This window comes from Platalea leucorodia (assembly GCF_965183815.1).
Source record: "Platalea leucorodia genome assembly, chromosome: W".
Taxonomy (NCBI): Eukaryota; Metazoa; Chordata; class Aves; order Pelecaniformes; family Threskiornithidae; genus Platalea; species Platalea leucorodia.
Genome location: NC_138859.1, coordinates 41,235,459 through 41,252,579, shown reverse-complemented (window position 1 = coordinate 41,252,579; position 17,121 = coordinate 41,235,459). Strand labels below are relative to the sequence as shown.

The 17,121-nt window shown below is 39.1% G+C and overlaps 1 protein-coding gene across 2 annotated transcripts in view; it reads left to right on the top strand.

The window, feature by feature from the left end:
• LOC309601527 (transcription factor RFX3-like) overlaps positions 1 to 16,400 on the top strand; it is a gene marked incomplete at both ends in the record, with an annotated part of 103,451 nt that extends 87,051 nt beyond the window's left edge. Inside the window, 6 exons of one of the 2 annotated variants that reach the window (XM_082334572.1) lie at positions 8,443 to 8,540; positions 8,854 to 9,003; positions 10,667 to 10,875; positions 11,898 to 12,051; positions 15,345 to 15,387; positions 16,159 to 16,400. In XM_082334572.1, coding sequence (XP_082190698.1) covers positions 8,443 to 8,540; positions 8,854 to 9,003; positions 10,667 to 10,875; positions 11,898 to 12,051; positions 15,345 to 15,387; positions 16,159 to 16,400 — 896 coding nt within the window. Of the gene's footprint in view, positions 1 to 8,442; positions 8,541 to 8,853; positions 9,004 to 10,666; positions 10,876 to 11,897; positions 12,052 to 15,344; positions 15,388 to 16,119 lie in introns of both variants that reach the window. The other variant, XM_082334571.1, reaches the window with a different exon arrangement.
• Positions 16,401 to 17,121: the final 721 nt, after the last annotated feature.

The window sequence follows — 17,121 nt, the reverse complement described above, 5'->3', positions numbered from 1 at the left end:
CCTTCAGTACAGTTGGGGGTTCAAGCTCTTGAAGCTACAGGATTTCAGAGGAAAAATGGTTGATCTCCTTCTCATCATCTCTGATGCTGTGCAGTCTGTTGACCTCCTCCCATAGCTCCTTTACTTGGCAACACAGATCCTCAACAAGTGCGCACCACCTGCAGACTATCTTCTGCTGCCCAGCATCAGCAAAACCCCAGGCACATCCTACAGCCTGAGACCTACAGACTGTATCCTCCTTTTGGAGCTCCATCTAGGCCAAAGCCTCTGACATTCCAGGGACAGTTGCTCTAATAGCTGCTGGGGACCATGTCCTGTAACAGGTCCCCACCATTGTTGAGAATACAGACACTGTCCTGAGTAGCTACTAGGTCCCACTCACTAAAAACTGCTGACTCTGTTCATTGTGCTCTAGGCTGGCACTTATATAGGCTACTCCCTAGTATTTGCTGAAAGGTGCTTGACTGTCCCTAATCACGAGTCAGCTGGAACAAAAGCTCAATGCCCTCTTTCATCAAGAACAGCTGACAGAGCCTGTTAGAACTGCTAGAGCTTGCTAGAAATCACAGTCTCCTGTAGCTAGGAAGATGCAGTTAAGGAGCACTTAAGCCTTTTAGATGTATACAAGCCCATGGGACCAGGTGGGATGCATCCAAGGGTGCTGAAGGAGCTGACTGATGTCATTACAAGGCAGCTCTCTATCATCCTCAAAAGGTCACAGCAACTGGATGAAGTTCATGATGACTGGAAAAAGTCACATCACACCCATCTTCAAGGACAAAAAGGAGGATACCAGGAACTACAGGCCAGTCAGCCTCACCTCAGTCCCTAGAAAGGTTATGGAACAAATCCTCCTGGAAGCTATTTGTAAATACACGAAGGACAAGAAGGTGATTGGGAGCAGTCAACAGGGATTTACCAAGGGCAAATCATGCCTGACCAAACTCATTGCTTTCTATGACGAGGTGACTGGCACTGTGGACAAGGGGAGGCAGTGGATGTTGTATACTTTGACTGAAGAAAGGCCTTTGACACAGTCTCCCATAATCTCCTTATCACCAAATTGTTGAGATACGGGCTGGATAAGTGAATGATAAGGTGGGTAGAAAGTCACCTAGACTGCTGGGCTCAAGGAGTTGTGATCTGTGGTGCAAAGTCCAGCTGTGGGCCAGTAACTAGTGGGGTCTCTCAGGGATCAGTACTGGGACCAATGCTGTTTAAGGTCTTCATTAGTGACCTGGATGATGGGACAGAAGGCACTCAGCAAGTTTGCAGATGACACCAAATGGGGGGGGGGGGGGGGGTGGGGGGGTGGCGCTCAATATGCTAGAGGTCAGAGGGACCTGGAAAGGCCAGAGAAATGGACTGATGGGATCCTCATGAAGTTTAACATGGATAAATGCCAAGTCTTGCATCTGGGATGGAATAACTCCATGCAACAATATAGACTGGGGGGCTGACTGTCTACAAAGCAACTTTGCAGAGAAGAACCTGGGGGTCCTGGTGGAAAGCAAGGTGAACGTGAACCAGCTGCATTTTGGCTCTGTTAGATTTGTGTGTCTACCACTGTACTTTCTTCTTTCCATCCACTGGTCCTTGCAGCAAAGAAGGACAAATGCATCCTGGGCTGTATTACCAAGAGTGTAGCCAGCAGGTTGGGGGAAGTGATCCTTACCCTCTGTTTAGCACAGGTGAGACTGTATCTGGAGTCCTGTGTCCAGTTTTGGGCTCCCTGGTACAAGAGAGACATGGACATACTGGAGCGAGTCCAGCAGAGGACCACCAAAGATGGTCAGGAGGCTGGAGAACATGACATATGAGGAGAGGCTGAGAGAACTAGGCCTGTTCAGCTTGGAGAAGAGAAGATTCAGGGGATACCTTTTTGCTCTCTACAACTACTTGATGGGAGGATACAGAGAAGATAGAGCCAGACGCTTCTCAGAGGTGCACAGCAATAAGACAGGAGGCAATGAATGCAAGTTGTAATATGAGAAGTTCTGATTAGATATTAGGAAAATACTTTTTTCCATGAGGGTGGTCAAATACAGGAACAGGTTGCCCAGAAAGGGTGTGGAACCTCTGTCCTTGGAGGTGTACACGACTCGATAGGACAAGTCCCTGAGCAACCTGATCTAATTAGACCTGCTCTGAGCAGAGGGTTGGACTAGATCACCTCTGGAGGTCCCTTACAACCTAAATTTTTCTATGGTAAATTATCAACCATACTAAAATATAGTTTACTGGTGGATGAAATAGCACTACAAGTTATGTTGTGTCGGCCAGCTCCTCCTTCCATCTCCTTTTAAGGTACTATCTACAAATGAAATCGTTAGCAGTTATATCAGGAAAATCATATAGGCATAATCTCCTGTATGGAGACAACTTTTCTGGGCTGTTTATCCAGTCAGTGTTTTTATTTTTGTTTTGTTTTTTAAAGTTCTTTTTCCCAGACAACCATGCATTTTGTCTCTTTGTTAGATTTGTATGTCTGCCACTATACTTTCGTCTTTCCACCCACTGGTTCTTGGCTCTTGCCTTTCCAGTCACTTCCACCAGCTCTTTATCTAAGACCAGATAGTACTTAGTACTTGCTCCTTTCTCTGTTTTAATAGGATAGCTTCCTTCAACCATATATCCTAGGCCCTGTATATGGAATAGAATAGACTCTTTGTTCATAGATTAGGTACTAGAACCCAGAGTTGATATAATTAATAGCAGAAGCAGCAGCTGCAAGGAGATGCCCCATTTAGGACCACCTGGAGCACATCCATTGGTCTTCAGAGCATTTAACATATAAATAGGGTAAAATAAACATAATCCTCTGATTAATATATTTGAGCTATAAACTCAGGCAAAATTTCATGAACTGCAATAAACCACACATTCCCAACATCACTGCTCAGTTTCAAGTCCATAATTAAAAGAGTAGAAGTACTAGAGCTTTTAAAAGAAAAACTTATACAAGCATGGATGAAGAAATATGTTTTCTTTTGTCTCAACGGTTCAATGTCTTTGGCTGACATTTTTCAAAAACAAGTTAGCCTGATAAGGCATTCTACGTAGAAATTTTCTGTCTTTGATTACAGTTTAACAATGTTATGAGTGACTTTCAGTTTTTACAGTATCTTAAACAAGGACACATTGGTCATTCCTAATAATAAGCACATCTTAACAGACCCATTTAGGACAGAAGATTGACTAGATATTATAAGAGCAAAGAAAATCAGGCAACAAGAGAGCGTGTGGGAAAAGGTTAACTGAAGAATGAATTTGACAAAATATGCCAGTGGAGAGGATGCTGCAAGTGTTAACATCAGTCTCTGAACCCAACAGTGTTGTTGACTGTTTTGTGTCAATGCCAGATTATCATCAATAAATACATATTTGCTGACACCAAACAAGTTTTCTACATGCCTTTTGCTTCTTCCTTAACCTTATAACACGTCAAAACTGTCAAGGTGATATATTTAAAGGTAACTGGAAAAAGAGGGAGGGAAGGTCCTCCCTGAGCAACTTCAAAGTTAGCCCTACTCTGAGTGTGTGTGGGGGTTGTACCATATAACCTCCAGAGGTCTCTTTTGACCTAAATTATTCTATGATTTTAAGTTTGCACATAGGAGAAAGGAACTTGATGGCAGAAAAGCATGTTCATTGAAGCAAGAAAAGCACAGGAAATAGAAGAGTCTAAGAGAGAAGCAAAAGGACATATTCTCGTTTCTCTCCCTTTCTTCCTTCCTTTGGAAAAAAATTAAATATGTATCTCATTGCACTAAACAGTAAAGAAATTACATAACTTTTCTGTAAGTAATGACTGCAGCTGCATCAGCAATTTAGGAAATTGCCAGTAGAATTTCAACTACAAGAACAGGAGGCCCACATGATGACTTCTTTATTACACAGATGATCACATTATGACAAATTTAGATAATCCTTCATATCAGCACAACTTAAAACTTGTCCATAAACTTAAGTTTTTTCCCCAAACAACAAAATGCTGCATATATAGCTTCACACTATGTCCAACTGTAACAATTACCTGAATTCATTTTAGATGAATTCAAGTGATGTGAATTCAACTTGTTTTCACCCAAATAATGATTTAAAATGACAAAAAAAAAAGGTTTTGTTCAAACATTTTTCTTTGCTACTTAAAATACAGTAGCCTATATGATGTCATTAAAAGAATGTGCATTTAACTTCATATTTCAGTAAACATTCTAATTTTGATCAATAACCAACTTACATAGTTCCATTTGTGTAGACTGTGTCACTTCCCTCCACATACTGAACCTGGGCTGGGTAGACATGCTGTACCTGTTGCACAGTCTGTACTTGCTGTACCTGTAAGCAAGAACACCAGAAATATAGGATAGTTTACCTCATAAAAAGAATTACTAGTGCTTTAGTGCATCTAATGGTTTCTAAACAATACTCTCAGTCATGGGACATCCCTTTTCTCACAATTACTAAATAACACAGAATATAATATTGTGCTGCAAGCCTGTAATATACTAAGTGGAGTACTAACACTGGAGATGCATGCCCTTGAGAGTATGGGTATTTTCAATGACAAAGACAGAACCATCTGGAAAGCACAAGAACAAGAACTGTACGCTTCACACCAAGCTTAGGAACTATATTTAGTAAGGAAGAAAACTTCATTTGGTCACCTATATACTGCTTTTCTGTTTTGTTTTGGTTTTTTACTCCAATTTAATTCTATACAATACAAGCCTCTACATCACAACTTATATATGCTGTTAACAGGCAACCTTTGACCTGTCAGAATAGGTCCTAAAAAAATTCAACGTAATCCTAGAAGAGTCTGGTTCTCATGCATGTGATGCATCATCTACAAGAGCTCTTTAAGAACATTTTAGTTAGAACACCTTCATCATCCTCACTACATTCTATAAAATTCCTACTCCTCCTTTTCCACCATTAACTCATATACTTCGAAACAAGATTCTAAACTTCATTGTTAACCAAATGTACTTTTGTTTTGTTTTTTAAAGTTCTTTTTCCCAGACAACCATGCACCTAGAGTCCTGTGTCCTGCTATTAGGTCCCCTCTAAACTTTCTCTTTTCCAGGCTGAACAAACCTAGTTCCCTCAGCCTCTCCTCATAAGGTATGTGCCCTAGCCCCCTGACCATGACAGTGGCCCACTACTGAACTTGCTCCAGTTTATCAACACCCTTCTTTTATTGGGAGGGATCTGAACCTAGACTGGATAAGTCTCTAAGCCAATGTTGTGGTTTAACCCCAGCTGGCAACTAAGAACCACACAGTCGCACCACAATGGGATGGGGGAGAGAATCGGAAGAGTGAGAAAACTCATGGGTTGAGATAAAGACAGTTTAATAAGTAAAGCAAAAGCCGCACATGCAAGTAAAACAAAACAAGGCATTCATTCAGTACTTCCCATCGTCAGGCAGGTGTTCAGCCATCTCCAGGAAAGCAGGGCTCCATCACACGTAACGGTTACTTGGGAATACAAAACACTAACTCCCAATGTCATAGAATCATAGAATCATTAAGGTTGGAAAAGACCCTTAAGATCATCAAGTCCAACCATTAACCTAGCACTGCCAAGTCCACCACTAAACCATGTCCTCAAGCACCACGTCTACCCTTCTTTTAAATACCTCCAGGGATGGAGACTCAACCACTTCCCTGGGCAGCCTGTTCCAATGCCTGACTACCTTTTTGGTGAAGAAGTTTTTCCTAATATCCAACCTAAACTTCCCCTGGTGCAGCTTGAGGCCGTTTCCTCTCGTCCTATCGCTTGTTACTTGGCAGAAGAGACCGACCGCCACCTCACTACAGCCTCCTTTCAGGTAGTTGTAGAGAGCAATAAGGTCTCCCCTCAGCCTCCTCTTCTCCAAACTAAACAACCCCTGTTCCCTCAGCCGGTCCTCATAAGACTTGTTCTCTAGACCCTTCACCAACTTCTTTGCCCATGCTCCAGCACCTCGATGTCCTTCTTGTAGTGAGGGGTCCAAAACTGAACACAGTTCCTCCCCCTTCCTCTTTCTTCCCCCAGCTTTACATGCTGAGCATAACGTCATATGGTATGGAATATCCCTTTGGTCAGTTGGGGTCAGCTGTGTCCCCTCCCAACTTCTTGTGCACCCCCAGCCTACTCACTGGTGGGATGGTGTGAGAAGCAGAAAAGGCCTTGACTCTGTGTAAGCGCTGCTCAGCAATAACTAAAACATCCCTGTGTTATCAACACTGTTTCCAGCACAAATCCAAAACATAGCCCCATACTAGCTACTCTGAAGAAAATGAACTCTATCCCAGCCGAAACCAGTACATTCTGCACCTGTTCTTCCATACCATTTATGTCATGCTCAGGTCCCACATTATCCAATACATCCTCATTAACCACCACTCCCCTTCCCATCCTTTGATATAATATGCAGATATCATTCCCTTAGTCTATGGACCACCTCTGTAAAATGCCTGTAAAATGTCCACAAAATGTCCATTGAGTCCATTTAGTCCATGACTTTGGGCTCCATCTGTGATGGTGATCACTCAGGACAGGAGAGGTGGTGTGTTGCATGGAGTTACTCGGCACCAAAGCCAGCTCAGGTCAGGTCACTGCTGCACTTGCACTGCTTCTTCTAAGGCTTGTCCTCCATTAGTTCATTTGGTTCCTGTTATAGTAATTCCCATAACATGCAACTCAAGTCATGGGTTACAACAATTTAAAGGTGTATCCATTACAATCTCCACCCCTGGTCCCTTTGGGCCAGGTTCTAGGGTTTAACGTTGCAATGAACTCCTCCCCTTGCCCCTGTTCTGGCTTGGACTTATTCATAGACCGCAGTCCCTTAGGAGTTTACCTGCTCCAAGTGGAGCCTTATCTATGAGCCATAGTCTCTCCAGGGGTATACCTGCTGCGGCATAGACTTATCCAGAGCCACAGTCGCTTAGAGGTGTACCTTCTCCAGCATGGCCTTACCCACAGCCACAGTCCCTTCAGAAGTAAACCTGCTCCAACATGGCCTTACCCATGGCTGCAATCCCTCCAGGGGTGTACCGGCTCTGTCATGGGCTTATCCATGGCCACATGCTTTGAGGTGCTCCAGCATGACCTCATGCACAGCCACTGATGCTTCAAGGTGTACCTGCTGCAGCATGGACTTATCCACAGCCACAGATGCTTCGAGGTGTATCTTCTCCAGCATGGCCTTGTCCTTGGGCCACAATCCCTTCAGAGGTATACCTGCTGTGGCACAGACATAACCAGGGCCAGAGATGCTTCGAGATGTACCTGCTCTGTCATGGGCTTATTCACGGCCACAGACGCTTCGGGGGTGTCCTGCTCCTGCGTGGAGTCATCCACAGGTCACAGTCCCTTCAACTCGAGTTCATAATGGAGTTCCAGCCTGTCCAGTACAGCAGCACAGAAACAGCAGCGATGCCCTGGCCATCTGCCAGCCCAGGCACATGGCCATTGCTGTTTTAAAAATGTTCCCAGGCACAGCAGAGTAAGATGATAAGCAATACAGCAGTAGAGCAAGCAGCAAAAGCAAAAAGCAGCCACTAACAAGCACTAGACTCTAATATGCAGTGAGGCAAGCCCCATGGCAAGCACAGAAGCTTGCCGATTAATAGCTAAACAGCAATAACAGCTATAAATTCAGTCTAGCACATGCCAATCAAATCTGTCGCTATCTTGGACCCTTCGACCCCCATGTTGGGTGCCAAAAAGGACTGTCGTGGTTTAACCCCAGCCAGCAACTAAGCACCACACAGCTTCTCGCTCACTCCCCCACAATGGGATGGGGGAGAGAATCGGAAGAGTAAAAGTGAGAAAACTCATGGGTTGAGATAAAGACAGTTTAATAGGTAAAGCAAAAGCCATGCACGCAAGCAAAGCAAAACAAGGAATTCATTCACTGCTTCCCATCGGCAGGCAAGTTTTTAGGGCCTTCTCGAGTAAAGCAGGGCTCCATCACGCATAACAGTTACTTGGGAAGACAAAACACTGTAACTCCGAATGTCCTCCCCCTTCCTCTTTCTTCCCCCAGCTTTACATGCTGAGCATAACGTCATATGGTATGGTATATCCCTTTGGTCAATTGGGGTCAGCTGTCCTGGCTGTGTCGCCTCCCAACTTCTTGTGCACCCCCCATCCTACTCGCTGGCAGGGTGGTGTGACAAACAGAAAAGGCCTTGACTCTGTGTAAGCACTGCTCAGTAATAGCTAAAGCATTGGTGTGTTATCAATGCTGTTTTGGTCACAAATCCAAAACATAGCCCCATACTAGCTGCTATGAAGAAAATTAACTCTACCCCAGCCAAAACCAGCACAGCCAATAAATGCAGCAGATCTCAATGTGGAATATTTAAATACTGAGGATGCAAAAGGTTTCAAGAGAGGCACCTTGCCATCTTTTTCATTTTTTTTTTTTTCTTTAATGTTTAGGTGCCTTGACCCAAGCCATTCGCAATTTTGCAAAAAGCCTTGAAGGTTGGCTTTCCAGTGCCATGAACAATATTCCACAGAGAATGATACAAACCAAGGTAAAAAAAGTTTACTGCATTTTTCTTCAATTTATGCAACTGTACACTAGATATTTAAGATCTAAAAGTAGCAGCATTTTAACTTTTATGCTAAATCTCATATTTAGGTTGAACTTCAAACATGAAACATGGGATTAGAAATATCTTTGTTTTGCCAAAAAATTTAATAGGAAAAACTGTATTTGTTCCATTACATGTGAATTGCGATATCTGAGGGCTCATAAATTAATACAGCAATTTTAAAATTAAAGTAGATGAAACAGAAGACCTGTTGATAAGTACAATGTGTTAAGATAAATGGATTTCTTCATAGGTTGCCGCTGTAAGTGCCTTTGCCCAGACTTTGAGAAGATACACATCTCTTAATCACCTGGCTCAGGCAGCTCGGGCTGTGCTTCAGAACACTTCTCAGATCAACCAAATGCTCAGTGATCTCAACCGTGTTGATTTTGCCAATGTACAGGTAAACTGTGGCTTTAAAAAACAGACTTTTAAAAAATTGTTATTTCCCCCAAAATTTTTTATTTTTATTGTTAGTTCTTATTATTCCATCAAGAAAGCAAAGTGGGAACATTTTGCTGATTTTTATATATGCAGTGATTCAGTTGAAACTTTCCAGCTTACACTTTGGCCGTAAGGAAAATAAAACCTTAGAACTATTATCTATTTCCATTTTCTCTGAAGGCTTCTTATCTTTCAGACCATGCATGCTGCCAATTTTTATTTAATGCAGATGAAAATGTAGAGTACATGTGTTCTTATAATGAACAGCATGAACAATGCCTGAAGATGAAGTCTTGGATAGTAGCATAGCTTCTGATCTTCCATAAAAAAATACTGATCATACAGCACTATTTATAGTACAGATTGTTTCATTACATATATTTTTATTTCAAAGACAATATCATTAGTATACTTTCTTTAATTGTTTGTGTTTACATTTCCAACCTTTCCTAAGTAACTGGTTAGAACTAGTTTCCAGTTATCTGTAAAACATCAATTTATTATTTTTCATTAGGTTTAGAAAAAGGTTTCCCTTTTACCTCTTTCTTCTCCTTAGAAGAAACAACATTTTTTTTCTTCTGTTGCTCAACTAACTGACATGGTCCATTACATTTGTCTTCTTTCATGAACAAACATCTTAACACATTTTATCTTAACAAAAGTTCAGAAGTTCACTAGCAACAGTTAAATTCTTTTTGCTTGTTGCAAAGACCTTTGAATAAATAAAATTTAACACAGATATAGTTATATTGCATAATGGTGTGTAAACTACCTAAGATTTAGTATGTGACCAAATATATGGTATATTAAATATTGTTCTGTGGTAAGATATAGGGTCTATGAATGTTGAGATGTTAACTTGGCATGTGATAGCTAGAGTTTAAGAATATGGCCTATATTAAATCAATATTGATTTTCTCTAAGTTCCATTTAATAGTGTCCTATTGGTCTTATTTAAACTTAAAAATGTAATATAATCACATTCCATGACAATACTGTGAATTGCTCATTACTGTACATGGACTGTGTTTGTCCAATTGTGTGCTATTTATATTACTCATTAAGCAATGTCCAATATATTGCAGACTATGTATAAACACAACAACCCTTTTTTGCCTATAAAACAAAGCTTTTTTTTAAGTGAGGTGATTAAAAATGTAACAGAAATTGTATTTGGTCTTAACTCCTTCAAAGCAATAGGAACCATGGTACTTTGGTTTCTTGGTTCCTCTTTATTTCTTACTCTCTCAACTTCCATTTGACTGCCCTTTCCACTCCTTGTTCCTGTAGTCCCAAGCCTGACAATTCCTGAAATTTTTACTTGAAAAATTATGAATGAGGGAAGCTGAAAATTGTTTCATGAAAATTAATATGGAACATTGCAATGTATTTGTGTTTTTTCCATTGTATTTTTGTGTGTGTGTGCTTTATTTGATGCCCATTTTTATATTTTGGGTTCCTTACTCTCATTTTCTTCCAACAAAATTGAGAGAGACATGAAAATAAAAATACTCATTAGTTTGCCTAATAAGTGTATTTCATCCTTTTCATTTAATTTTTCAATCTTTAAGAATAATTTACATTTTGTGTTTTGCTTTCATGTTTGCCATGTGTTGTAACAGGAACAGGCTTCCTGGGTGTGTCAGTGTGATGACAATATGGTTCAAAGACTAGAAACAGATTTCAAGATGACTCTTCAGCAGCAGAGCACTCTGGAACAGTGGGCTGCCTGGCTTGATAATGTAATGATGCAAGCATTGAAACCATATGAGGGAAGACCCAGCTTTCCTAAAGCAGCACGGCAATTTCTTTTAAAATGGTCTTTCTACAGGTAGTTCTCAATAGTCTTCTAAATTATTTCAGCTATTTTATTGTTTGCTGAACTGTATACTGTAATAATGTTGACAATATTAATATCAGACAATAGTTCCCAAGAAATAAAGAGCCCCCCCCCCAAAGATTAGTGTTGTTAACATTAAACACAGGGCTATGTGCAACTCAGTAGTGGATGAAATGATCCTTGTATATTATTTTAAAGGCCTTGTGCAAGTGTAATGAGGTTAGAATTTTATCCTGATTTGGAAACATGCTATGAAACATTTTGGATTTAATAGCTATACAATTTTAAAGCCAATGTTCTTAATACTATTTATTAAAATACCATGGCTTCTATTTTTATTATGTAGGGAAAACAAAATATTTTTTAATGTGTAAAAAGAACATCAAGACAAATATTCCATGTCATCTGCTACTGTATCAGTTATCATAGTAAAGCTAGTTTTTTTTTTCAAAATGGTACATTGTAGCATCTACTTTCTGAGAGTATCATACGGATGTTTTCATCCACAATCTGCATTTCTCTATTATAAGGTATACACAAACTTATTTAAATTTTACAAGTTTAAAAATCATACCAATTAAAACCTTTGAACTAGGAATGTGAGCACAACAGACACAATATTTTGAAAGACTACTTTGTTTAAAATTAAATAATCTTAATACAATTTTATTATTTAAAATTTTAACAAAGAACTTCCTTCCACTAAGGTCAGTTTTTACATGCGCTTGCATATTGGTAATTGTGCATATACCAAAACAAAACCCTTCCTGTCTTTTTGAAAATTTAGCTTCTAGTTGTGTAATGTGGTCTCCAACCGTGCTTTCAGAAAAAGGGGAGAGGCAAATATTTGTCTTTCCCAGACATTTCTTTCTGAAGACACCATAAATCAGCTGTTTGTTTGTGGATAGCATTACTTTAAAAAATATTATTCTTGAAGTGCATATTCCATATGAATAAATTATTAAAGAATTGTGATATTTATTTCATAATTTTTTTTCCCCATATTTAAATAGCTCAATGGTGATTCGAGATTTAACCTTACGCAGTGCTGCTAGCTTTGGCTCTTTTCATCTGATCCGCTTGCTTTATGATGAGTACATGTTTTACTTAGTAGAACATCGTGTTGCTCAGGCAACAGGAGAGACGCCTATCGCAGTTATGGGAGAGGTAAGATAATATGCAAGACAATGGATTGGTGGATTTAGTGAACAATTTGGATATGCATTTACAATTTTTTTTTTTAACATTTACATGGAGCTATGGGATATTTTGTAATATAACTGTTGCAGATTGAATTGCAAATACATTGGTATCTTCAATTTTGGGTTATATACCTTAATCCATGTTTCCTTGGCCGATTGTTTTTCAGAGTACTAAAAACACAATGACTTTTAACACCGATTCTCTGCAAACAAGCTAGCTCAACAAAAAAAAAAAAAAAAAAGCAGATCAACCTACTAGGTAGAAAACTACTTTTTTGAGTTCTGGAAAACTAAATAGTTTATATGAAAATAATAAAAATAATAGGAAAATTGCTTTCAGGGATCTGTTTACACATATTTACACATACTTAAAATTCCAATATGAATATTTACACAAATGAGTAGTCCCATTGACTTCAGAAGGGTGGCTCACATGCAGAAGTTAGTTTTGCTTCAATGGTACTGTTCATGTGTATTGGTTGTACGTGGCAAAGCTTTGGCGGGGGGGCTGCAGGTCAGGGGCTGCAGGGGTGGCCTCTGTCAGAAGAGGTAAGGGACTGCCCTGTGCTGGACACAGCCAGTTCTAGCTGGCTTGGCAACGGACCCACCACAGGCCAAAGCTGAGACAATCAGCAAAGTTTTGGGTGCCCCTGTGAAAACATATTTAAGAAAGGGCAGAAAACACCAGACAGGCACAGGAGGAGGAAATAAACGAGAGAGAGAAACAGCAGAGGGAACACCAAGGTCAGAGCAGTAAGAGATGCTCCATGGTGGAACAGATATTTCCTGCAGCCTGTGGAGAACCTCCAGAGCAGAGGGATATTCCCAAAGGAACTGCAGCCTGTAGAGAACCCACGCCGGACCAGAGGAAAAGTGTGAGAAGGAAGGAGTGGCAGAGAAAAACTGCTATGTACTGACCACAAGCCCCCCTGCACCACCCATTGCCTCACTGAAGGGATTGAGTGTAACTTGCAACAATAACACAGGGGGAAGAGAGGTGCTTGGAGTGAAGTTGAGCCTGGGAAAGGGGGAAGAAAGATGTTTTCCTTAAGTGTTTAAATGTTTTGTTCTTTTTTGCTTTTGATTCCCACTACTCAAATCAGTAATTATTTATTTTAATTGGCAATAAATTCAGTTAATTTCCCCAAGTTGAGTCTGTTTTGCCTGTGACAGTAATTGGTAAGTGATCTCCCTGTCTTTATCTTCATCCATGAGCTTTCTCACTCCAGTTTTTCCTATTTTCTCCCACTTCCCTCTGGACGGGGGGTGGGGAAGTAAGCAAACGGCTGGATGAGTGCTTGGCTGTTAACCAGGGCCAATTGACAACAACATGCATGAAATTAAAGTAGTACAGAAGTACTTGCAGGATTGGGACATGGCATATTTTCATGCCTATATTTCAATGTATTTTGTTTAAAACAAACAGAGCAAAAGTCTCAATTCAGAACCACTGTGTCTTATATGTTTCCATGGTATTTGCAAACTGAAGTTTACCTCAGACCTTTTTTTTTTCAGTAGCTCACCTAACCATTAATTTTGTGTGAGTTGCTTAACAATTCACATTATCTTAGGAGTTATGATCAAGGAATTGTACTTCTAAAGTGCTAGACAATAGATAGATGTGGACATATGATAGATGGTTCACCAGACTGAAGCTTAATGTTTTTATACTTGACGATCATTATATCATGTTTTAGCTTACTGATAAGTTGTAAGTCACCTTGCATGACTTGATATATCATTCTTCCCTCAGGATATATTAAATAGTATCATTAAATATTATAAAAATATGTACTTTTTCATAGAGATGGAGAGTCTTGGCTTAATTTGTAGTTTGCTTGATATGACATGTTTTAGAAAAAATAAATGACTGTTTCTGATTAGATATTTGATTAAACTCTGCCATTACATTTATAGCAAAGTATTGCAAAAGCATAGTATTACTACATTCTTGTTTTCTTGACAGACATGGTATATGTTAAATGTAATGTTTTTGGTGTACTGTGGGACTTCCTATAATGTTTTGGTAAACTTAAGATGAATATGATCTTAGACAGAAAATATGTAATCTAAAGCTTTTAGAGGTGAGAGGGGAACAGGGGAGATGTTGTAAATATTCATTAAATGCATGGCTGCTTGTGTTTCTCTGCATTTACTGACTGTGGTTGAAATAAAATGGGAAAGACTAAGGCTAGTTTGACAAACACTTGAAGCTGGTATAAACTGGCTTTGCAGCTGAGAAAAACACTCTGTCTCCTCCTCTCCCATCCCCTTAGCTTTGGATATTGATGCTGGCACAAGTACACAGGCAGTACTGTGGTTAACTGGATCAGAGAATTCATCATGTGCAAAATAACCCCATTAAAATTGTGGGGCTTTTTCTTGGGTCAGTTCTGTCATGGTTCTTTGCATGGCCATGTGAACACAAGGTAAAAGGATGGGTATGGGGAGGTGAGGAGGGAGTATATGTGAGGGAACCTGGAAGGATAGGGCTGCTACTGCTTATGCTGGTTTAGTGTTCACTGAAGTTTTATCTTTCTGTATTTCTGAAAAGGACTGAATCAGGTATGGTTAGAAATATATTTATCTAAATATCATACTCCTTTCATTTGAGATTCACTCATCAAATTATGCTTTGCTGCTTCTCATTTAAGAGAAGGGTAGATAACTCAGGGAAAGGGAAGGAGGAAGGAAGGTTGCATTTTTTTTACTTGTGAGCAACTTTTCACTTTGTTTGTTGTATAAGTAAACTAGTTAGCAGAATACAGTGTAATAACCATAAACCCTATTTTCAGTGGTGCCATTTATTTACCTTACATATAGTTTTGCTACACTATAATTGCCTTTAGTGACACACCTTCTCAGAGGAACTTTTAAAAGAGCTTTTGTTTAAAATATTGCAGTTTAAAAATGGACACCAGTCATATTTTCTGGCATTCTACATCAGAAATATCTCACTCAAAAGCAACAAAGGCCTTGACATGTCACCCTAAAAAAAGCAAAAACATATGTTTAAGTTTATATTCCATTGTTTTAACTGCTGATGATTTTTTTATTTTAATGTTAATTTCCTTAATATGAACATGTATATGATAGAATGGAAAATGAACTGGTATACTATGGATATGACTGCAGTCACATGCATGCACTTTCATACTAGCCACAAGCCATTGGAGCATAGTACTGGCTTCATCATAGATAATCTAAGGTCATGTTTGTGTAGGACTGTGTCCACACTTTTTGTTGTTTATTTTGCAGTTTGGTGGTTTAAATGCTATATCCCCTGGAAATATGGATAAAGGTAAGCAGTCAAATCTCTCATATGTATAATTTTATATAAAACTGATGTGTCTCTTGGAGCAAAACAAGTCCTTATTTTTTGAAAATATAGTAAAGCGGAATCTAAAGCTGTATCATAATTTAAATTATGTGTATATTACTATTATATGGGTACAATATGCTATACATGATATATAGTATATAATAATGACTAGAATACTCTAGGTTCTTAATAGGAAAATCTTTTTTAAAATGTTTATTATTTACACAAGAAATTTTCAAAATTTCACCCAGAATTTAGCTGTATATCCTGGTGAGAGAGTTGAAAGGGATGGACAGTTGGAAAAAGGAAGATATGATGAGCATGTACATATTTGTAGTGAATGATGGGTTTGATAAGTGAAGATGGCAAAATTGAGTCCAAGCACTTGCCAAATAACTTGCTAATTGTTACTGAAGGATATAGTAAAAAATGAGTTTATGCCCTCTTTGTAGATTGAAGGCTTAATTTGTTCTCCATTCTTACACTGGTTGTATGATTTGGAGCAAGTCAACCTCTCTTCAGTTCAGTTTCCTTATCAGTAAAATGAGATAACATTAGAGAGAGTTCATTACCCTATTTATCTGTAGTATTTATTGACTTTTCCCAATAAAATGGTGAGCTTTCAGTTTCTACTTTATCAGGTTGCTACACTTCCCTGTGTTTTCATATTTCATGTTATTTGCAAAATAAAGGCCCTTGTACTTAGGGCCCTTTGTGCTATTTTTTCGTGGTTGTTTTTTTTTTGTGCAGATGAGGGCAGCGAAGTTGAAAGTGAAATAGAAGAAGAGCTGGATGAAAATGGAGAGCCACAAGCCAAGAGGGAGAAAACAGAACTAAACCAGGCATTTCAGGTGGGCTGCATGCAGCAGCCAGTGCTTGAGAGTGGAGTAGAGCAGAGCCTCCTGAACCCACTTCATAATGAGCACATTGTTACAAATACTCAGACTATCAGACAATGCAGTGCTACTGGAAATACATATACTGCAGTCTAATATTGAAGTGCCCCCCCAACTACACTAGCCCTGTTGATGCTGGACTTAACATGGGGGGGAAGAGAATAGGTCTGAAAGCTGACTTATCAAATTTTAGCTGTGCTGAACATCATTAACTTTTATTGGGGTTGTGAAATGAAATGGGTGTATGCATTTTGCCAGATGTTTAAAACAAATTTGTAAGCAAAATCATTTTACATTGGTTACTCGATATTATGCGTTTTCCTAGTTTCAAGTGTCAAGGAAGATTTTTGCCAAGCTTTTAATGTCAATGCTTTTGTCCTCTTAAAATTAAAATAACTTATTTTTTTTATAGTTTAAAAATATTTTAATGTTAATTATTTGTCATAATGATTTCATATACATAGGTTTTTAATTAGATGCACTTCTATGAAATATTAAAAGAAATACTTTCTTTGACTTATACTGGAGGCATACTCATTTGACAGCAGATGTATCAAATTTGTTATAAAAGGTGCTCTTCATTGAACAGAACTAGAAGACACTATTTTGATGAAATTGTGAGCATTCAAGGGGTATTTTTATCATAATGTTGGAGGATTGGGAAGATCTACTGTTTTCTTCCTGTAAGGAAGAAGTGTTTTCACTGCATTTACAAATGCAGAATGAGTGATAGAATTGTAACAATGTGGTAATGTGTGCACTGTAGGCATACCTAATTACCTGATCACCATGTAAACAATACAAGCTTCCTTTAAAA